The 23,269-nt window shown below is 44.6% G+C and overlaps 2 protein-coding genes across 2 annotated transcripts in view; both read right to left on the reverse strand.

Annotated features, from left to right (window-relative positions):
• Window positions 1–155: 155 nt before the first annotated feature.
• Window positions 156–4,278, reverse strand: LOC138110364 (adrenodoxin-like). Its single transcript, XM_069015132.1, has 4 exons — window positions 4,010–4,278; window positions 1,341–1,465; window positions 783–912; window positions 156–522 (listed from the first exon to the last, which is right to left on the reverse strand). The coding sequence occupies exons 1-4, from the start codon at window positions 4,183–4,185 to the stop codon at window positions 402–404; spliced, it is 552 nt and encodes a 183-aa protein (XP_068871233.1). The 5' UTR covers window positions 4,186–4,278; the 3' UTR covers window positions 156–401.
• An 8,082-nt stretch (window positions 4,279–12,360) lies between these two features.
• The window catches only part of MSN (moesin), a 42,959-nt gene continuing 32,050 nt past the window's right edge, over window positions 12,361–23,269 (reverse strand). The window contains exons 3-13 of the mRNA XM_069015133.1: window positions 22,911–23,006; window positions 22,108–22,382; window positions 21,556–21,639; window positions 21,065–21,211; window positions 20,498–20,594; window positions 19,279–19,442; window positions 18,682–18,812; window positions 17,878–18,038; window positions 17,283–17,375; window positions 16,636–16,869; window positions 12,361–15,580 (exon numbers count right to left, since the gene is read on the reverse strand). Of these exons, the coding sequence (XP_068871234.1) occupies window positions 15,416–15,580; window positions 16,636–16,869; window positions 17,283–17,375; window positions 17,878–18,038; window positions 18,682–18,812; window positions 19,279–19,442; window positions 20,498–20,594; window positions 21,065–21,211; window positions 21,556–21,639; window positions 22,108–22,382; window positions 22,911–23,006 (1,647 nt within the window). The 3' untranslated portion in view covers window positions 12,361–15,415. The remainder of the gene's footprint in view (window positions 15,581–16,635; window positions 16,870–17,282; window positions 17,376–17,877; window positions 18,039–18,681; window positions 18,813–19,278; window positions 19,443–20,497; window positions 20,595–21,064; window positions 21,212–21,555; window positions 21,640–22,107; window positions 22,383–22,910; window positions 23,007–23,269) is intronic.

The following is a 23,269-nucleotide window of genomic DNA, read 5'->3' on the forward strand; positions in this document are numbered from 1 at the left end:
CTTCTTAAGCTTCCCAAATTGGGAAAAGTCTGCTCCACTTTTAAAGAGCCAAGCCTTGCAAAATTCTCAGCAGTTACTCAGAATGCAGAATTCTTAAATTTCAAAGGAGAGAGTCACATACAGCAGAGATGTTTACTGACACCCACCCAGGGAAATATAAAGCCACACACTTTAATCCAGTTGCATTCAGCAGAGCATTTAAGCACTTAAAATACATACCAAAGACCCTATTAAGCATTGTGCCTTGTTTAAATAAGAGATTTGCCAAACACGCCTTTTATACTGAATCAGACCTCTATTGGTCTACTGCAAGCCAGCCACAAAAAGCAATAGTGTCAACCAAAAGCTGAATACCCTGCCACGCTAAATGTGGGTGTAAGCTGTGCAGTAACCGTTTCCAGTTACTGTTTGCTTTGCTTTCCAACCTCCAGCTGCCTCCTCATGTCCGACACATCCATGGGGACCCGCACTGTCAGACCATCCATCGACTTCTTAATGCACACCTGGCAGCCAAGGCGTGATCTGAGAAGAAAACATGAAGTGAGGCTCCTCTGTTCCCAAAGTAAAGGGAGAAATTCCCCACCCACACTGGGATGTCTGGTCCAGGATGGGTTTTCACTAAAGCTCCTGTTAAATATCTCCTGTGCCTCAAAGGAAAGCAGCTCTCAAGGCACAACTATAACACAGAACAAGCTCCATTCCCTTGGAAATAGGTGCCACATAGTGAGAATCTGCCTCAGAGGCTTGAGGATCTAGCAGGATCCATCAGCAGGGAGGCTTACGTGTCAGTGAGCCCGTATGCCAAGTCCAGCATGTCTAGCTCTTCATCTGAGATGGCATCAAGCTTTTGGAAGGTGTCCCTGTCGAAGATGAGGTGACAGGTAGAGCAGGCTAATGTCCCTTCACACGCACCTGGTGGAGAAACAAGGGAATGACAGCAAATCAGGAAAAATAAGGGGGCGAGAGGGACCATCTTTAGGAACAGTGTGAGGAAACGCCCTTTAACAGATCTGCAGCACATCAAAAGAGATGCTAGGAAACACAACAGATGGATACAATTTCCAGCCTGCCTCTTCTCTGGGAGAATTACAGTCAGTTTTAAAATTTTTACATCAGCTCTACCCAGCCAAACGCATTGACAGAGGCTGCTGGAATGCCAGTGGTGACTGTGTGAGGTTACACTGCCATCTCAGCATGGTGAGCCACCCAGCAGACAGCCGGTGGGGAAAAGAACCTTGTTTATGGTCTTGGCAGAACACAGTGGCATATGTACTGTTGCACTATTCCTAAGAACCCATTGGTCCTAACAGCACATGTACATATCCTTCTGCAACACCTACCAAACCCATCAATGGCCAAGTTTTGATTGACTACCACTTCCAGCAAACTCTCCCCTTCTTTGGCTGTGGTTGTAAGTCGCTCTCCATCCCGATTTATAAAATGCACGGTCACCTGATCCTCAGAGCTGCAAGACAAATTTGCAAAAATCAGAGGAGTCCGCCCTTTTCTGCACATCCACGATTGAAGTCTTTTGGCTGAGTGCTAGAGACATGGTATTTAGAGGAAATGTGCATTCAAACACTTTCTCAAAGGATTACACCATGCGCATCAGAAAAAATTCAAATTATCAATTCTCAGTGGCAGACAAATCTCAGTTGCCCCAAAATATTTCCCACTTCATCAAACACCCTCAGAATAAATGTCTATCTGTGCACAAACAAGTGCAGGTGCTCTGCACGTGCTGCCTCTGCTTGGGCTGGCTGGCAGAGGGAGCACATGTAGGCAGGCAGAGCATTTTCAAGTCCCAGGGCTGGGATGTTAATCCTGGGTAGAGTGATGCAGTAACAAGCAAAGTGCTCAGGATCAGATGCTAATCCTGCTAGAAAGGCTGTTGTCATTCATGTTTTGTTTCCCCCTCCCTTCCCACAGAGATTACTTGACGATTATTCCTTTTCTGCTGCTTTTTCTTCCATGAAGTGCCCACTCCTTTCCTTACCTCCATCACAGGGAGCCTTCTTGTGGCAAGACATGCTCAGCCCCAGCTTACAGAGCTACAGGGCTGAGTAACATCCCCTGAGTTGACGTGATCCCTGCTCAGGAAAAATTGCTAGTTACTTTGACAGCCTGCAACATTTAATCTGGCCAAGAGTTAGGAACATGGCCATCAGCTTCTCTTAATGATAACTTGCAGAAAGGGAATCTACAAATGAAAGGGAAACAGCATCCATTTCATCTCCTCCTGACCAGGCTCTCACACCAGTCTGGAGAAGGCTGCTACCCTGACAGCAGTGTTCAGGATTTCTCACCAAGACAGTATATTCTGAGACTGTCACATAGCTCTCAAATAATGAGAGCTGACTGCCTGCAGAGACTGCTGGATCCAAAAATCCCCAAAGACATCTGCATATTTATTGACAGAAAACTTAATTCCTGTTATCCTCAAGGCACCTAGAGCTTCAGCCAACATAGTTGCAGGAGAATCTCTGCACCAACCTCCCACAAATCTAGTTCCCTGCAGTTCCTCTGAGTTCCAACCTTGCTTTGGCTGTTGCTGCCAGTTACATGGGCCCCAAGGCAGCCAAGTTGCAGCCAGGGACAGCACACAGGGTATCCAGTTAGGTAAAAGGAAGGACAGATGCTATTGTGAGACACCTTGCATGACTCTGGATAAGCCTGGGTGCAGAGTTCACTCTTCTCAAGAGCAGGGATGATGCCAAGCACTTGTGACCACAATGCAGAGAGCACCTTCAAGGAGCTTCCCTCTTTGCTGGCTGAAGGGAATATTTAAGGTATTTGGCTGTGTTGTCAGTATTGGTACCTCTGTTGGGTGCATAAACTCAGTCTGATGACTCCCTGTTTTCACTGTTCAGTCCAGTAACAGACTGACTTGCATACTGGTCTCTTTGTCTTTATATCCCTCAAATCAGTCCCAGGCTTAAGTCTCTTCTGAAAGACACCTGCTTGTGGGTACCCAAAGCTAGAAACAAAGTCTTCAGCTTTTTATTTTATTTACTTTTGAATTTTTTTGTTGGTATTTTCAAAATGATGAAAAAATTCCTTTCACCTTTTTTAAGTAATTTTAAACAGGATTAAAAAAAACACCACCAAAATTGGTTGGACTAAATTTTGCTTCATTTAGGCTGAACTATTTTACAATGGCATTACCGTCACAGGATATGTGGTTAAAGCTTTGGAAAGATCTTACCAGGATGTGATAAACTCAACACTGCAAATTCAGTGTATACCAACAGATTATTCCCTTTTAAAAAATAAAATCTCAAACCTTTCGTGATACAGGAAACTAGTGAAGGAGGTTTCAAGAAAGTAGTTCTTCCCCCTGTCAATGTTTTCCCTAAAAGATACTTTCCAAGGCCATACAAACCAGCAAGATGCCTACAAGTACGGCCAGAGATAACTTCACAAGCAACAAACCAATTAGGAAGAAATCCCATTGACAATGAGTCTTCATAAATCCCACCAAGCAGGATTATCACTATGACTTTTCTCTAGGATCAGATGGCAAAATGGTTTATTGTATTTTATGTGATGTTGGTTGGATCTCTCTCTCAATGCCTAGCAGATTACAGTCTGGCCCAGATCATACCAATCTAGGAGATCTACAAATTGCATTTATTTTACCATCTTTTCCTGAACTATCCTTAAAGTAGAGAGAGGAAAGGCTGGCAGAGAGCCTGCAGTAGTTCCTGCAGTGGAAATGGGCCAAAGGACACCTGGGACTCTTTGTCACCTTCGCAAGCTGGTTCCCAGCCACTAGCTGTGGCCCCCACAGCTCTGGAGGCAGGGACTAGCACCTCTGAGAGGTCCCCACAGCTCCAGGGACAGGAAGCAGCACCTCTCAGGCTGGGTCCTGGCACCACATTCCTCCCAGCAGCATCTGCTCACCTCCCACAGGCCATGGCTACACTGGCATCTTTCCTCTCCCTGTCACGGGGCAAGGCAGAGGTGCAGGCCCGTCCCTTCGGATGCAGCAAGGTAGCGTGTGACTCACCTTGATTCCCCAGGGGCATCCTGGAACCCATTCGTGGAGCTGAAGCCTCTTTCTGACCACCACTTTGCTGGGCTGTGGTGCTGCTCAGTGACACCACAGAGGTAAATGAGGCGAATTTTGCTCATGTTCAGTCCACTCCACAAGGGCCGCATGAGCCCCAAGATGCTGTGAGCCATCCTACTGCTGTGGGCCCCACTCCGTGTCTCCTGAGCTGTCCTTTGGTGCAAGGACAGCTTGATTAGGGACTTAAAAGTACAGCTGGGGAGGATGGAGGGGGAAGTAAAGGAAAAAAAAAGAAAAGAGTAGGACAGCCTCCCTGGGGGCGGAGGGAGGGCGGAGGGAGGGCGGAGGGAGGGAGGGAGGGAAAGCCGGAAGGAAAGATGGACAAAGGGATTGTGCTTGGGTCTTGCTGCAGTCCAGCCAATCAGGGTTGAACTGGTTGAAGCACAGTCACATGCGAAGAAGCATCACCTCCACATGCCAGTTTCAAAGCAATGCTCACTTTGTTCTTACAGACTTCCCTTAGGAGCCAGAACTAAATCCAATTTCAGAAAAAATATTCATTGTAATGTCTAATCATACAAGGAGTTGCAAGTTGAAGGCTGGAAGAACAGACAGGCAGGAGTGCTGATGACTGCTGCCTTCAGGAGAGAGGGGCACACCAGTTCCTACACAATAGGGTGAAAGCAGGACACAAGAATTCTGTTCTTGACAAGATGCCATCCTACCATATCACTGCCTTACCCAATAGAGCAGGCTCCCACCTCTAAAATGTGAATATTCACTTACGTCACATGATGGTGGTAAGAAGCAGCCACACTTAGCTCATTTACTAAACTCTCTGCTGAAAAGTACCATAAAGGTGCAGGTAAGTATCATTCATTTCATGCTAAGTGATAATCCATGCTAGTAAGTTTTGAAGCCTTGCAGAAGAAAACTCTAAATTTATTCCCAGAAACACGGTCACTGGTTTAGTCCACCCTCCTCTACAGAGTAAATCAATATGAACCCGAGGGGCAAAAATACAACAGCAAAGACAGTTTCAGTTCTTGGTTTCTGTGGAGTTAGGGAACAGCTCCCACCTCAAGAGCCTGAATGGCTCCTTCCACCAAATTAACAGCTCACCATTTGGTAGGATGTGTGTTTTAATCAAGTTTTTTTAATGCAGTACCATATTAGTAGCTAGTATAAGCAAAAAAAAAGTTGATACTGGACTCTCTAATCAATCTGTACAGGGGAAAAACTACAGCATAAGAAAATGTCTGCCTCAACAGACACACACAGACAGTGGATTCATAGTTCTGAAGATAACCAGAATGTTTTGGCTTTTCACTCCAAAATGAAAATTTTCCACCCAAAGCTTTCAGGTTGAAAGGGTAGGAAAGGGGTGCTTAAGCTTTCTGAAAAAAGCATCAAAGACGTCAAGGAATGCAAGTATTTTCCATAAGCCGGGAGGAAAATGTATTCTTCAGTTCAAAGGCAAGTGTCCAAGCATTCAAACACACCCCTCAGGCAGCTCCAGTGGAGACAAATTCATGGGCAATGCATAAAGGATTAAAAAACAAAAACAAAAAAAAAATCTCTTCAGAGGAAAACACATTCCTAAAATCACCTGTCTGCTTCCCTCTGTTCACTTTGCGTACGGTAGAGCAGCACACAGAATCACTTCTTTCTGCCTCCCGCTGTTTCCCGAGTGGACAGTACTGCTCCCACACATAGGTGGGACACATAGGAGGAACATACAGGGCTTGACTATGGAGGGACATGAGCTGAAGTAGTGCAGAGTCCTATTTACAGGGCATCACTGACCAAAGTCTTGCTCCTTTTGCTGAACATGGGTGACACTTCCCAGCTCAATATGCGATAAACCTGACCACCAGCAATCACAGCCTCACAGAACCCTCATGCCAGTCCCTGCTTGTCCTACAAATGTTTGGGTTGGTTAATTTTTTCTGATGTAGGATTCGCCCCTGAGGTTTCGTTCAGGCCAACAGCTTTGGGCACAGGGGAGGTGGGATGAACACTGACTATCTCTAGGATTTTAATCCAAATTGAGTGCTATCCTCAATTCACCTGAGAGGTGACCATGGGTGTCCCTGAGAGCAGCAGGGCACTGGCAAAATGCCAAAGCAGGGATGCCATCCAGCAGGCATGGGTGCACATCAGATGGCCCAGCCATGCCCAGGATCACTGGGACTTCTCTGCAATCCTACTCCTCAAAACCAGTTTATGTAAAAATTCCTCATTTCAAATCATTTGCAGAATATCCTTCAAAAGCTTCCCTCCCCATCCTTGTTTGTATCACAGAGGAGAGCTGTCAGTGAGGCCAGCAGTCTGTTTTAGCTGAACACAGCTCTGGCCAGTGTCCCTACTCTGTGGCCCCTCACTCTCAGGTCAACTTTTCCAGGTGGTTTGCTCTCTCCTACAAGCTGCCCCAAACACCTCAGACTGCAAAGTCAAATTTTTGAGCTCCATCTCACACCCAAACTTAAAACCACTCTGTGCAGCCTCTGCAGCTAAGATACTCCGACCAGTTCCACCTTTGCTTTTCAGGCACTACAGAGATGCAGCAGATAGCCCAGTTCTCTCTCAGTCATTTCCACGGAAAGAAAGCAAAGCTTGCTGTGAGAGACACAGGAGAAGGGCCACAGCACATAAAACCACAAAGCATCTTATCTCTCCAGAAAACCTTGAGTTGAGAGAGATACATTAGATATGTGCACAGCAGTTTCCACAGCAAGGACATTTGTGTGTTTGTCTGGCACTGACTTCTCTCCTTGCCAGGAACTCAGAGCACAGCAAGTGACAGGTCAATGCCACCTGATGGAAGAGAGGCCAATGCAAAGAGGGAAGTCAGGGAGATGAGGTGCAGCAAAGGGGACAACTGCTCCCTGGTGAAAGCAAAACAACTCTGCTGGGGCAGGAGAGAATCAGGCCCTTACAGATTTTGGATAGTCTGTTTTAAGGTCTTTGAAATACTGAGAAAGGGTAGAAGCAAGATCTCCTTTCCAGAGCAAATCATCGTTCATTTAGCCAAGGCCACAAAAATAGAAAGCTTTGCAAATAACCACCCCTCCCACAAAAAACCAAACAAACCAACTAAAAGCCCAAACCAAACAACCAACTAAGCAAAAATACCACTGCTTTGAAAAAGAAACCTCAAAATGTTGCTTCACAGGTCAGCATATATTTTATGAGCAGGCCAGACACAGCTGAAGAGAACCCTTAGCTCTGTTTCAAAAATGGTTTGGCAGAAACCAAGTTCCCAGCAGTGCACACAGGCACGTTGCCCCCCACCTCCCTGGTTTCTTGCCAGCAGGCCACACTATCAGTGCAGTGGCTATGCCTGCACATCCAGTCACGTGTTGGCACATGCTGGTAAGGAAGTGGGTTTCTAGCTTGAAATACATTGTCCAATATCTTCTGTACTACACACCAAAGAGTTTGGCCCTCCCTCCCCCTAGTCTAGGGACTCTCATGCAAATATCCAAAACACCTAGGAGCTGCCATTAACTCCACCTCAGCCCCGATTTCTGCACAAAGAAGTAAACACAGTAAGCATTGTCCTAATCCAACCAAAAGTTACACAACACCTTTGCAGCCCTCCACAGTGAGAAGCATACTTGGATTTTTGATATACCAAACCCAGCTCTTCTGACCACTGTTAAGAGTTTCTTGCCAGCAAACAGACCTGCCCTGGCTCAGTTACTGCCCATGGTATTAGGTGTAGACAGAGGCAAGCTCATGCTGTTCCCATGGGGGAAGTCTCAGGGACTGTAGTCAGAACAGCAGGCACACAGACCTGGGAATAATGAAGATTTCCAGAAGGCAGCCTTCATAAATTGGAAAAGCAAGAATTGCTTACCCCTCCCCTCCTACCAAGCCCACTGCCTCACAAATCCTCCTGCAGAGAAGCAGATACGGGCTGCTTGCTGACACAGAACTAAAGCACTGAACAAAACTAAAATTCCCCTTTCCCACTGTCACTTTAAAAACCCATCAAACACCTCTCCTGTTCCAGAGCAAGTTGCTAATAAAAGCAAACAGAACAACTTGTAATGGTTTGACTTTTTGGAAGCCCACAAGCCCAGATTGCTTCTGCTGCCTCAAAAGAGATGCACTGAGCACAGACCCAGGGCAAAGTGTTCACACAAGTGAGCTCGAGTCGCAGATACTGCCTCCAAGGCTGGGGGCGTGGGGAGAAGACTGTAAACGTGCCTCAGTTTCTACATCTCTCAAACAAAACTGTTTGCCTCATTCTAATCTTCCCTAGATGTCCAGCAACCTTCTGAGAATGACACAACCAAAAGGAGCAAAAACCATATTCTCACCACTGGAAGCAGGAGGGCAGAAATGCAATCAGAGATGGGCTGACACTGCAACAAGAAAGCACAGTGAATTCACAACAGGGCTTCTGGACAGCAGCCACTTCTGACAATGCAGCTGCTGCCTGGCTGGGCGAAGGCCACTAAGAAGTTACAGTGCCCCAGCCAAGACCTTCACTTGCACATGCTTCTCCTTCACGCATCCAGTCAAGGATGCTTCAAAGATGGATGGGAGTGCAATACTGCTGCATGTGGGGTATAAACAGCCTTCACCATAACCTCCCAGCTCAAGAGCAGTTTTTTTCACACCCCCTTCAGTCAGGCTTGTTGCCTGGCCTGCATTTTGTTAAAGGATAATGCACAACCACAGGCTATAGCAATCATGGGGGCTTGTAATTTTTCAATTAGCTCTACTCACCAGAAAGCTGTGTATTAACAGCTGCTCTGGTGAGTAGAGCAAGTGTATTCTGACCAGAAGCTGAAGATACAGTCCCTTCTACAAGCATCCAGTATTACTTTTTGCAGTTTCAGCACTACTCTTTCTCTAGTATCTCCTTATTCTTTCCTCCACTTTTTGCTATACCCTCCTCATCCTGACATCCGTCCTGAAAAGCTCCATCTTGAAATTGCTAGTAATTTTTAGAGACCCATCACCTGGAGCTAGATATTTATTTAGGCATTGGACAGAAGGACCTGCTCCTTTGTCTACAAACTTAGACAAGTGCTTAGAACTGCAAACCCTGAAAGACAAAAGCCAGCCTCAGCCTAGCATTTCATACAATGAGGCCCAGACCTTTTTTTACAGAATGCCTTGGGTTGGAAGGCATAAAGATCATCTAGTTCCAATCCCCTGACCAAGGGCAAGGATGCCACCCACCAGACCAGGTTGCTCAGGGCCTCATCCAACCTGGCCTTGAACATTTCAAGGGATGTAGCATTTTGCTTACAGAAGTTATTTTTCTGGAAGGGAGACTTTAACATCACGTGTGGCATCAATTTGCATATGGGTATGCAACAGTTATGGGTTGTCATCAGTCACAGTGGAATTCTGTTCTCTGCCCATTTTCACATGCTCTGAGACTACATGCCCTGGTATAAGACATTCAAACTATACAGCCAAGATTGAGTTATGCATAGCTGCAAAGCTGGCAGGGAACAGAACAGTCACACTGATGGTACAGGGCAAACAAGCCATGCCTCCGGTGCTCTCTGCTTTCTCATTGAAGAATGCCTTTGTAGGTGCTCAAGCAGCTGCCATACAACTGCCTACAATTATCATACCTTACCCTGTATATTGCATTACCAAGCTTAGGATGCTGGAAAAATGCTTGTGCTTCCCTGCAAACATATTATCCTGAGCAAGCAACTAACAGCTGTTCATCTACCTAGAGAAATCCCTACAGGACTTTCTTGCATCAAAACAAATCAGAATTTGGAGATCACGCCCTTGCAATTCCCTGCTTTAGAAAGAGCAAACAAGAGAAGGAAGAAGAAAACTGAGTCTCATTTCTGCAGTTACTTTGTCCTACTTGGAGTCAGTGCATCTCAGGCCAAATGAATTAGTCTACCAAACAGATTGAGCTCAATGAAAATTTTACTCTACAGTTACTTTGTTGTTTCTTTAGAGTTCTTAAAAAATTGCACTGCTTAATAAAGCAACATTGCAGAATCTGCAAAAAGACAGTGTTTCTAGTCCCCCAGCCTTCTGAGACCCTTTTATGCTCTAGTCTGACCCTGTCCCACACACAAAAGCAGCTGGGCCCCAAACATATGTAGATACAGCCTAAACTGGATCTTAAACATCCCAGGCAGACTAGCAAATCCAACAGAAGCTGTTTACAAAAAGTAGAGGTTAAATGCAAATTTCTGATTCTAAACTACAGAATGCCTTACAACAAACTAGAAGAATAGGGTAGTGTGGATTTTTTTTAACAACATGGTCCTGTACAGAAGCAGCCTTCAGCCTTCAATGCTTTGCACTTCATTTCTTCAAAGACAAACTGAATATAGATATACCCAAATGGAGAATTACTAAGCCTCAAGCCTCTAAGGTACTGTCCATTGAGAAGTGTCTTGGTTTGAAAGACAGGTGTCTGCCAAGGAAGGCAGGAGTCTCCCTTGAAATGAAAAACGCAACCCCCTTCCCTCCGAATTATTATAATTTTTAAATTAAGGGGCTTTCAGGCAAAGATATGAGGAATAGGAATAACAATTCTTTACCTTTATATATATATATATATGACAAGGCAAACAAACAACAATAACTGTGCCAGCAACAACAAACAGAGCCAGAACGCAGTCCCAGCCTTCTCGGCTGTCCGGCCCTTTCCCCTCGGATGCAGTTCCGCTCGCAGCCGGCAGGGGCGCTGGCGGCTCCCGGTGAGCAGGGCAGGTGCGATGGTTCCCCCGCGGCTGCAGGGGGCGCTCCGGAGCGAGCTCGGGGAGCACGCGGCTGCTCTGGTGCCCTGGGATCCCAGGAAGGGATGGAACAAAAGCTTCACAAACCCCTGGGCAGCCGATCCCGGTGTCCGGCCGGACCCTCGAGAACAGCAGGCTGGAACGGCAGGGACGAGCACGAATCCCGGGTGGCAGAGGAGATGTATGGAACTCGGGAGCTGTGGTGGGAACCCCCGGAGGTCTGGGCAGGCAGGGTGCGCGGGGCTACAGAGTAGCAAAGGCTCACAGCAACGGCAGGGGCACGGCGGCCGCAGCCTGGCTCCCAGCGGGGCAGGGAAAGGCGGGCTTGGGAATCCCGGGGTCTCTCCCTGAGGCACCTGAGCAGATGGTGAAAAGGTCCCTCTTTTAGTGAGGTGGGGTGTTAGGGTCCCAGTGTAACAGCCGCTCCAGTGAGCAGGCTCCACTCAAGGTAGAAGGAAGGCAGCCGAAAAAGCAGAAGCCTGCAGCACTGTCAAACTCCCTACACAACGATGGCAGTTTCTCTCTGAGAGCAGCAGCCCACAAGCCCAGGTGAAATAGAGTAGCCCGTTGGATTTGTGGCCAGGTCTTTTGTTTCTCCCAAGCACCCAACAATTTGTCGCCCTGGCAACATATATGGCAAAATTCTTTAACCGAAAAAGGAAAACAGAAGGGGAACTCCCAAAACCCCAACCAGAAGCAAGGGGAAACAGCAGGAACAAAATCAGCCTTTCCGGACCAGTGCAGCCTTTGACTGAAGGCTGCTGTAGGATTAAAGGAGACATGCAATTCCTCCAGTGCTCCTTCCTGGCAGGAAGGAACAAAGACTCACCCGTAGAAACTGGATCCAAGCCATGCCTGGTGAGGATTGCAGAAGCCTCTGTTGCTCCACACTTCATGTTTTGTTTATAGAAAAGTTCAGGTCTCTTCCCCAGCACCAGATCTCTGAGTATTAACATGTTCCAATGAAATCTCCACCTTATTCTGCAGTGCAGCAACCATTAGGCAGAGATTCTGTGAGGCCCCTCTTCACAATCAGAGAGCAGCTGCAAATAGAGATCACACAGTTCATTAGCAGAAAGGTGGCAGCAGCCACTCTTCCACTGCTGGAACCCATCCCGAGACACTGGGAAACAGGTAGAGACAGCCACAGCAAGGCAGCTGTGAAGCAAACTGCAGAAATCCCCAGCAGAGGCTGAGAGCAGGACAGATTTGTCAGGGTGTCAGTGCAAGCAGCAGCACCAAGGCCCAGCCACCCTCTCCACGCTAACCTGGATGCACACGGGCCTGGGCACGGCACAGCAGGCGCCCACCCCCAGCACCTCTTCCCCCTCCATCTGGCCAGCCCATTTGCAAGGTGAACATTTACACTCAGTGCCTCCATGGAGAAATGTCAAATCCAGTAGTGGCTCCAGCTGGGCAGCCGGCGGGGCTGCGGAGGAGGAAGGAGTTATTACTGAAGCAGTTCCTTTTCAGGTGCAAGTAAGATCTCCTTATGTGCGAGAGAGCTACCAGGCTGACCTCTGGGCACCGCAAGGCAGATCTGCTCAGCTACGAGACACAGCACTGGACTTAAAGCAAACCTTAAGTAACCAGTCAGACACAATCTGCTGAATTTCTCTGAACTTTATTGGCACTTTAGGAAGAACAAGGTACGAATTTTAACAACTCCTCTGAACAGGAAAAGCATGTCTTAATCAAGGTTCTCTCTGCAGATAAGCACATGGACCCGTGAATTACTCCACAACCTTAAGGAATTGATGTTTTATTATAATCCAGTACAACAACTGGTCAAAAACCTTCAACATAATTTACAGCAACAAAAAATAAAACAAGAAAAAATAAGCCAGGCAAACATTTGATAAAGTATGTCCCTCCCCCCCCAAGAGGAGTAGTTATCCAATTAAACTGGAACATGAAGAGGAAGAACAATTCACTGTATTCTAACAAATAAAAAAAATGTGTCTACAAATCTCACCATAATACTGAAAGCTTCTTACATTAGTTTTCTTGCAAAATATCATCTTTATTATACAGTATACATTTCCAAGGGAAGGAGGACCATAAACATACCCTCCATCCCTTGACTAATATTTTCTAATTGTGCATAGCTAGAAATATTGAAATCAAATATCATTAGATACCACTGGAATATAATACTGGTTAAAAAGAAGGCAGGGCTGAAACAACTACAAAGAGTTAGGTGGACTCACTGGCACAAGCCGTTCTATTCCTATATTGGACCACGTGGAACTAGAACGTTTAAAAAACAGTATGAACAGAAGTCATGCCAACATCATAATACATGAGAGCTCAGCAGTGTTGTGTGACCCATCAAAGCAGAAAAGGTTTACTGGTTTATATTTGAACACATATTCCAGGAACCATACGTCAGCTTGTTAGGAAATTATTAAAATGTTATATAGGCTTTTCTCCCCTCAAATGCATCAATAGTTGCCATGGACAGAGCAAAGTGCTGAGAACCAGCTTTAAAGCACCAAAACAGAAGTTTAAAAGTTGTCTGTTCCCCAGTAACGAGACTCATGCAGAGGCAATGCCAATCACCTTCAGTACAGAAATACGCAAATACGTTCTGACAAATTTAACTGCAATCTTCCATTTGTGACTTTCGTAGTACTGAGGCATATTTTTCTTGGCCAATAAAAAGCTTGCCATGTCATGTGCCCCCCCAAAAGCACTCTGTATCCAGGGGCGAGAAGGAGGCTCCCACATGACACACCTGGATGTTTAAGAGCATAGCTTAGCATGTTGCTCCTAAGAGAGGTTGGCTGGTATTTGTATGAATCACCACACAGACTTGTATTGCTTTCAAAAAATAAAGTAACACAGCACTGGTGAGGTTGTTTCCAGCCATCGAGGAATTCTTGAGGAAATACTGCAGTTTGTTAACACTATCATGAACATTTCTTTTTTGGCACAGTCCCCCTTTGCCCTTTTTCATACACTAGGGAGCTGAAAATGCTCCAGTTTTCAGATGTTTTCCTTCTATCATCATTACCAGTAACATCATACAAAAGGAGAATCAACAAAACTGAGCAAGTGATAAAATTTGGGATTATGCTAGGCAAGAAAATAAATCCCAGGCTAGCCTAATGACTTCCCATAGGGACAGGCTAATCCAAGGAGGGCAAAACAAAGGAGGACTTCACTTTAGGTGGAACCCATTTTTAAGATGACACTTCTGAAGGTCAGCAGTTCCTTTTATGAGGGATCAAGGCAACATCCAATTCAACCCTGAGCATACATGGCTATTTCCTCCACAGAAATGGCAGGGAGGATTCTGGGTAGCTACAGCATGGACAGCTTGGATGACAGGAGGTGATGGTTATTAGAATAACTGGCACAAGCAGCTCTCAGGACCAGTCTCACAACCATTTGTATCCCATTTCTAAGAGAACTCCTTCTGTTCTCAAAGCTACAAAAGGCCAAAGCATCCTTCTGGGGAAGGAAAAGCACTTGAGCCAGGGATGTGGCTGACTGCTAGAGAGGATTAAGAAAGCAATTGGACAAGTGCCTCAGGATCCTCTCCCCTCAAATGCTGCTTGAAGCCAGGAAGACAGATGCAGTCTTGTACATAACCCAAATAAGAGAGTAGTTTTTGGTCCCCAGCTGCTGATCACTTTTTATGATTGCATCTAGTTTAAACTAAAGGTATCTGAGCTACAGTAGATCTATACACAGTCATAAGGCACCAACGACTATGTGCTAAAAAGGCCTCTTATGGAAAAACCTGAAATCTTGTTCACATAACTAGAAAAGTATCTGTTCAGCAAGGGAAAATACAGCTACAGGAGTTTTTAGTCTTTTACATTTCTGCCTCCCACTTTAGGTTTTCATTAGCAAAACCAAAAAGGAAGGCTGTGTACTTTAGCTATCTCTGCCTCACTGGTTACATTCAAGTCAGACAAATGATAGTGAACAAAGCCATTGACCAGAGACAAAACCTCTGGAAAGCAGGGAATTTGAGGCTTCAAACCACACGGTATCAGTGGAAATACTCCAAAGGCCTCCTCATTATTAGGAAATTCAAAGCTCCATCATTAAACAACAAAAGGTAACACCAGCAGGAACACCACAGAATCTGTTTGGTCTGCTTATTTTTGTAGGACAAAAGCTTTGGTCTTTTAGAGAGAAAGTCCATATTTTACTTTCAATCCTTCTTCCTAAGCTCCAGTCTCCCCTTTTTAATTACATGATTCAGACTCTGTGTTAAGTCAAAATTTCAGACCCTGGCTACTAAGCTTAATCTTGAAGCTTGCACAGGTTAATAGGAAGGCACAGTGTCAGACTGTCAACTCTTGACTGTATATAATGCAGTACAAGTATCTGCTGGTCTCCCCACACAACAGGAGAAGACACAGCCATCTCAGTGGGCAATACCAAACCCAACACAGTGAGACTTTACCCCAAGCCAAACAACTTCAGATTTGCCCCAATGCATGTTTGTTTTCCCAAGCCACCCTAGGCAGACGTAATTACTATTTTTCTTCTGTCACTTAACTCCAGCATTTGCCCAAAACTTGATAAATAGGACCATGGTCACTCTTCTGTAGTGGTTCCAGCATAGCATGATTATGAGTGAATGATGGGAGAGGATGGGGAAGAGGGGAGAAGAGAGTGCAGGGCAGCAGGTGCAGGGGAGAGTTTACATGGACTCGAACTCGTCAATGCGCTGCTTGGTGTTACCCTGCCGAATCTGACGGAGGGTCTTGTACTTGTCTCGGCCTAGACGCATGTTCTCAGCGTGGATCATATCATTTGCCGTCTTCTTGGTTTCATCCCGAGCATTTGCCAGCTCTGAGGAAAGAGCCTTTGGAGGAGGGGAAACAGACAGCCACAAGTTAGTACATGCCAGAGACTCAAAGCTGGAGATGGAGATTTCCTGCTGATCCTCCTAAAGATTCAGTATCAATAGAGACAGGAAACAGACAAGCTCCAGTGTATTCTTCTGGGCAACCTACTTTAGCAGACCTTGCTTGAGCAAGGAAGTGGGATTAGATGATCTTATGGAGGCCACTCCAACCTAAACAGATCTATGATTTTGTGGAAGTTGTTAATACTTCTCCCTAACATTTGAAGGTAGAAAACATCAGGCAATCTGTCACCCTATTTATCTTTACCTAGCACAGTTAAGAAGGAGTGTCTCCAATGTCTGTACTTTAAAAGAATGGCCATTTGGAGGGATCCCTGAAGATAAGAGGAGCATCTTGCAGAATTTGAGGAATTACTAGCTTTCCACCAGAAAAGAAACTTGCTGTAGAAGATAAAATGCACCTCTACCCCTCTGTCTGTATGTAGCCACCACAGTACAATGCAGAATGAGCAAAGCCTGGTGCAAGTCAGGCAGCACAACTAAATGCTTGCAACTGAACACCAGAACACTGGAGTTCCTTACAAGAAGATGGTGCAGTTCTGCTGTCTCTAGTGGGCTACTCCCAGGGTTTTGCAATGCAACCCAGACTCAACAGTTAGAGACAGCTTCTTGATAGAAATCAGACCAAGCTCTTCAATTCATTGCAGCCAGGGCTATGAACAGCTGTCAGATGGTTGGCAATACTCACACAAAGCATACTACATCTGACAGATGCTACTTGTTGGCACTGCTTCAAAACACTTCACTACTTTCAGTGAAATGGAAGTCAAGTGCCAGGAGACAAGATCTGCCTCTCTACTCAATGGTTAAGCAGCTATCTGGCAAGATCATTATCATCTCTCTTTCCTGCTTCTCCCCTCATTTTTAAAATAACAGTAATACCTTCCAGCTGCAATAAATATTGAGAAAAGTAGAAGCAGCACCCAGACACACACACACACACACACACACACACACACACACACACACACACTCTGCTGCCATCTTCTTACCTTCAAGTGTTTCTGGACCCGCTCATTCTTCTCTGCTTCAGTGGTGCGCTCCTCCTCACTGCGGTCCTTGATGGTGGCCTCTGATCGTAGCTCAGCACTGGCTTCTGCCGCATTCTCATCCTGCTCATCATCATGCTCATTCTCAGAGTGCATGGGTTCAGTGACATGAGGGGTGCTCATGGCAGTCTTCAACTCCTCTTTGGTCTTTTCTAGGTCCTCCTGCACCCTCTGTGCCTGCAGTAGGATATGCCACAGTGAGTCAGTCAGTATAATCCTGAGTGCCTGAGACTTCTCACAGAAGCACCATTTGGTGCTTGTTACAGAAAATCTTGCACCTCTGAAGGGGTATATTCCAAAGCTACTCAGCCACCACCATTTGAAAAATTCTCTGCTGCGTAACACTTCAGAGATTTGAAGAATGGTTACAGTTAATGGAAAATGGGCTACAGGCCTAATTAGTCAAAAATTGCTACATGGAGTTAGAATAAGTCACCCATTCCATGGAAAAAACCAAAGCTGCATATTTACAACAGCCTCAAGCTTGCAGGATTTGAGTCTCATGTGGAATCTAGTGCAGGAGTTTGGGTTACAACCCAGAACAAAGAGCAATTCCACAAAAAATATGCCATTTGCTCAGACTGCTTTACCTTGTGCTGCCACTCCTGTGCCTCGCTCTCTTTCTTCTGCCTGGCCAGCTCCAGCTGTGTGATCCTAGCTGTGAGTTCTGCCATCTCAGCAGCCTGCAGAAGAAAGGCTTTTAGTGGAAACAAAACCCAGGGTACTTGCTAAGTGAAGCATTTTGTCCTAGTCCTGAGTGAAAACACATCTTTTCAGCAAGAAGCAAGCCTTCCTGTTAACTTCAGTTCCACCAATACCTCCATGATGAAAGAGGAAAGGAAGCCAAAAAAGTTTTGCAATTAGTTGTGGTTAGGGCTTTGTTTGGTTGTTGGGTTGGTTCTTTTTCCTTCTCCCCAAAACAGAGCTACAAAATTCAGTTCTTTGAATCCAAACCACAGAAAGCAACACTTTTCTCATTATCACATACAAAAAAGGGCAAAAAGAAATACAAATCTACTGTACAAATACACTTGTATTTACATATCTGTTCATCTACTTGAGGCTAAAAGTTGAAGAACCTATGAATATAGTGCCTCACTATATTCATAGCCTGATTTGCTTCAAAAGCTTAGATGTTTCCCCTTTCACTATTTTCCCTACTTGATTTTTAGTTCACGAACTTACCAACTGTTCTTGGGTCTTTTGTTGATCATGAGATGCTCTCAATAGGGCCTCCTTTGCCTCTTCTGCTTCTCTACGTTCCTTAGCCAGTTTCTCTGCTTCCTCCTGAGCTCGTTTTCTCTCCTGTTCCAGCTCCAGAGCTCTGCGGGTCTGTTCTTCCAATTCTGAAAAATAGGGGAGCACATTTCAAGACAGATCAAGTAAAGAATGGCAGTAGAAGAGGAAAGTCAGTCTGGATAAAGGTTTTCCTTCAGAGGGACAGGTAAATGAGGGACACAAGCAACTGTCTCCTTTCCTCTCCTTCACGTTTTACCTGGAGCTGAAGACTAAAAGTCAGGCCCACCCCCAATGGATTTGTGGGGAAGCACCCATCCCAAAATTACATACCTAAGGGCAGAGAAGAATCCAGTATTTTGCTTGGGCAACACCACACTAACTCTAGCCAAGCAATTAGATAGTACATCACCACAGCAGTGGCTGTGTGATCCCTGCTACATTATTTGACTCCTTCCTCTACAGACATGCTGGGATAAAGCTTCCAGCCAGCACAGGAACAATGGCAAAGTACTTCTGCTGCCAAGAGAGACATCTTGGCTGTTACCCATTTCTTTAATGCAGATCTTTTTTCAGCAGCTGCATATGGAGGGCTTACATTCAGCTTAAGGAGGCTAAACCAGGGCCCTAACACCAGTTAGCACACAATACTGGAGAGACAAATTACTTAGAGATGCTCATAGCTTTACTATTTGAACTGTTTTCACTCAGACTATTCATCATCTAAGGAAACACTGAAAGATTTCCTGTTACCTTGCTGAGCTTTCTTGGTTTGCTCCTCAATTTGTTTGAGTCTCTCCATCAGCTCCTCCTTCTCACGCTCAATCTTCTCCTTCTCCTTTTCTGCCAACTCCCTCTTCTTCTTTTCATTCTCCAGCAGGGCTCTGATGGAAGGAAGTCACAATGTAATTTGAAATCAACCATCACCCAGATTGGAGCACTTAGTAGCAAACACACAAAAAGAGCACACACAAGATATGCCCTACAGCACCCAGATAATGAGCTTTACTCCAGATGTAACCCTTTATAGAAGTGCAAATTAAAAAGCTCTGCTGGCATTCATCTCAATGACAATCTCATAATAGCAGTGTTATAAGGGAAATCTCCACATTTCAAGGTCTGTATTAGTCCCATGAAATGGACAGACAAACCTTTAAGTCCAAGAAAGTAATGGTGAGTCACATTTGTGATGAGTACCATTACTATCAACTCATTAGACCTATTGAAGCAGAAAACAACCTGCTCTATTTTTGGCTCAAGCAGATTAAGGTGCTGCCAGCCATTTATCTAGCATATGATGCTACTTCTGCAGTGATTAGTCACACCCAGGTTACTGAGAACCCTACCAACCTTTCCATCTGTTTCTGATGTTTCTCTTCCCGAGCCTGTGCCTTCATCTGCTGCACCTCAATGGTGTCTGGTTTACGTCTGCGCATGTAGAGCTCGTGGTTCCCCATGCAAAGTGCCAAGATTCGTTTGTTAATCCGTAACCGAGGGGCATAGAACACAAAGTCCTTGGGACAAGAAAAAGGCAGCATTAGACCTGTTCTTTCAGCATAAGAAGCCCCTTGTGTATGCACTATGCTCCCAAGACCCTGAGCTTTTTACAGTTGCCAGCCAGCTTTTCTTAATAATGTCTAATTAATTGGTGGTGGCAGTTAGACACTTCTTTTTGGAATGGATTTCAACCTGACAAACACACCCAGGGCAGGAGCACCCAATGCATCATTGCAGTGTGCTGGGTTTCACTGTAACACATCCCTAGCAGCAAGCACACAGCATCTTACCATCACCATTTCATTACAAACAGCAGCAGGGCTGGTTTTTCAAGCACACCAAGTCCCTGGCTTCTCCCACCTTCCTTCCCACTTCAATAATCTATACAATAGCCTGGCCAGCCACATCGAATGTAATGTCTTGGCTTATGCCAGAAAGGGTGTTAAATGTTACGACCAATGGATGAATAGCTTTGTTCTGTTAAAAAAGGAGCAACAGCAGCAGGGAAATGCTTCCAAGCAGCAATGCAACAGGAATGACCAAAAGAACAGAAGGCATTGGCTAGCACAGGGAATTATTAGGCCTTAAAGATGAAAGCAATTACATTCAATATAAATTTGCAAGGAAAACGACGTCTAGCCTACCCTACAAAATGACCTAAAGCTTCTGCTTTAAGTTGGATAAAAACCTGCAAAAGATCATCCCACACACTATTAAAGCCAACACATTGCAAAAGAAGCATCCACAGCTAAGAGAACTACCCCAGATCCCTAGCTGTGTTATCAGAGAATCTGAACAGTCTTGAGTGAATCAGAAACCCTAAGCAAGGAGCTACTCCCTGCCACTGACCTTAAAAGCTTAAGCTTATACTAAATTTCTACCCTCTTAGCCAGAAAAAAATCATAACTATCACTTTACTGCCCTGAACAGGTCTCCCTGCTCACAACAGTGTTAAGGCTATTGATAAAAAAATACTGTGCAAAAAAATCCAAAAAGCCCCCCAAAAACCCACAGAAATTGTTCAGCTAAGAAGCTGAATGTTTAATAGCTTAATATGAATGTTGCTTCTTACTGGTGCTTTCTTGTCAATAGGCTTAATAACAAATTTCTTGTCATTGAATGAGATATTTCTGATCTCACTCCAAGGGAATCCAATTTTTGGTGTTAGCCTGCAGAAATGGGAAGCAAAAAGAAGAGAGTGCAAAGTCATTCCAAATTCTTGACAGAATATAAAGCTCAAAATTATACCAAATCCACCCTCATATTTCAGTGCTCTTATGATAGTTGAAATCAGCAGACAAAATTAGTCATGAAGATGAAATATAAACATAAGAAGCAGTTTTTCAATCCCACTTTTTTTGTTTTTTTAAATGAAAAACAGAACTGGAGAATGCATCTATGGCAGGAAGACTAGGGATACGAGTGAAACTATCTTGGAAAGATTTGCCAATTTCTTGTATTTGTTGGTTGAAAGAAGCACATTTTATGGATTATTCTAGCAATGTCAAAAACACAGCCAGGAATTATACAGAAATTGTGGAGTTTAGTCAAAGATTTGAATTCCAGGAGAGATTGATTTTGAATTACTTTATATTGTAAAGGAGGTGAAGGCAATGATGAAGAGAGAGGGGTTTTTTACCTATCATTCTGCTCATAAATGTTGAGTCCAAGAGCATCTACACCTAGCCAGAGCTCAGAGCCTTTCTTGTTCTTAATGCTGAAGTAGTTCACGCCATACATTTCCAGATCCTGTGCAATTTTCAGGTACTCCAAGACAGCATCTTCTCTGCAGCATGTAAAAAGAAAGCAGATGCTCTTCTTTGAGTCTTTAAGCCATTAGAGCAAGAAGGTGCTATCTTCCCACATGGACAGAACAGCAACAAGCTGGCAAAGGTTCTAAGCATCACCCTAGTAGATAATTACAAACTCTGCAAACTCAGTCTTGTTTTACTAAGAACAGCCAGCTGATGTGGACCAGCAAGCACAGAGGCATGTGAACCTCGTTACTCAGAGCAAAATAACCTGAAGAATGTTAACTTATCCTGAAGCAAGTCACAGATTTTTGTATGCATTCATACATTACACACTAACACTACTTTAAATACAGCAGTTTCACACTGCATCAGTTACCTAATCATTCCTCGATGTTCCTCATGCCACACCTGGATCCTCTCCTCCCACTGGTCCTTGTTAAGCTTGTGCTGCTCCAAAACCCTAGAAAGAGCATATGTGGGATGTTTAAAACCAAGCGCTACATATAGGCACACACACAATCACATCACTCTATAATAATGCTTCATAAAATACTCCATTAGCATGAGAGTTCCCCACAAAAATATTCCAAGAGACACAGTTTTATTAAAAGGCTAGACAGACACACAATGGTCAGTATTCAGATTTATAACAAATGACAATTTTTTTTCAGTTTTTCTTCTCATTGTAGAGTATTTTGTTTTGGAGCTTCTTTCACTACTTCTGATTAGGGTTTCAGAGTAGCAATACGAAGCTTAAGGTTAAAGCTCTTAATTAATTGAATACTAATCTAAATGCTCAGAGTGGCACAAGGCTATATTTTATTCTGAGCATTGCAATCAAAACACCCTCTACACTTAAAAAAAAAAATTTAAAAAATCACAAATCCTTTAAGACAGAGAATGTCTAAGACTATCCAGGTTCACTTGCCTTTGTGGGAGCAGTTTATCACTAGCAAGGTAGCCAGACTTGTGCACATCTTTGTTGAAGTCTCCATACTTGGACTGGACAGCGTAAGAAGCGAGAAGGACAGCTGTTTCTGGAGGACAATAAATGTCATCATTCAGAATTGCCTCCTTCACTTGGAGAAAGAAAAGGCGCTGTGTGATGTCCTGGATCAGCTCTTCTGCCACATCTTCTGGGTAGAACTTGGCCCGGAATTTGAAAAGCAGGGGGCTTTCTTTACGTACATCCTGTGCTGTTACCTGGAACAGAGTTAGCAGATTTTATAGCCTATATACCAAGTGAAGGGGAGCAGTTTACAAACAGGAAGACAAGCATGCACTGGAAAAAAAAATTTCTCCTTTCCAATGCAGAAGGGGGTGGGTAAAAACCCAAGGATTTTCAATTACTTACTGCTAAAATACCTCATCACTTCTCCCCACTGGACTTACACAAGGCAGTAGTTAAGACCAGTGGTAGCTAAGTTACTTTCCAGGTTTCTCCCCAGCCAAGATGCTCACATGAGCACCACATCAGCATTTTACCAGGAAGGGCAACAGATCTGGCCAGGTAACAAACAGAGCTTGATGCAGGACCAGGTCAGATACCATAACTCCTCATACCCTGGGGAGGGAGTGTGTGGACACCACAATACCAATTCACTGATCTTGCAGTACTTGAGGTGCATGGATAGGCAAGAACAGATCCCTGACAGAAGTATGGAGACTGAATTTGCCCCTGCACTCCCAGAGAAGAGAACAAGGACAAGAAAAATATTGGAGCAAACATACCTTTTTGTTCAATTTTAGCCATGTTGAGAAACCCTTGGTGTCCTGATACTGAAGTCCAAAAAACCAGACCTCTCGCAAACCAATTGTCTTGACAACCTGAAAGAGAGATGATTAGCAAGATCCTCAGATGGACTGAATTTATGTAGTGGTTTGGTCCAAGATACTCATTACTGTTTATCTTCTGTGAGATAAGAATTAGGAGAAATGCAAACCAGGCACCAAACTTGAAAGAATATAAAGAAGTTTATTAACAGACCTAAAAGAGGAAAAAAAAAAAATACCACACCTTCAGAACTCTCCTCCTCCCCCCACCTCCCTCCCTTCTCCCACTGACAATGTAAAAAGACAACCCTTGAGAT

The sequence above is a fragment of the Aphelocoma coerulescens genome, chromosome 4A (assembly GCF_041296385.1).
Source record: "Aphelocoma coerulescens isolate FSJ_1873_10779 chromosome 4A, UR_Acoe_1.0, whole genome shotgun sequence".
NCBI lineage: Eukaryota > Metazoa > Chordata > Aves > Passeriformes > Corvidae > Aphelocoma > Aphelocoma coerulescens.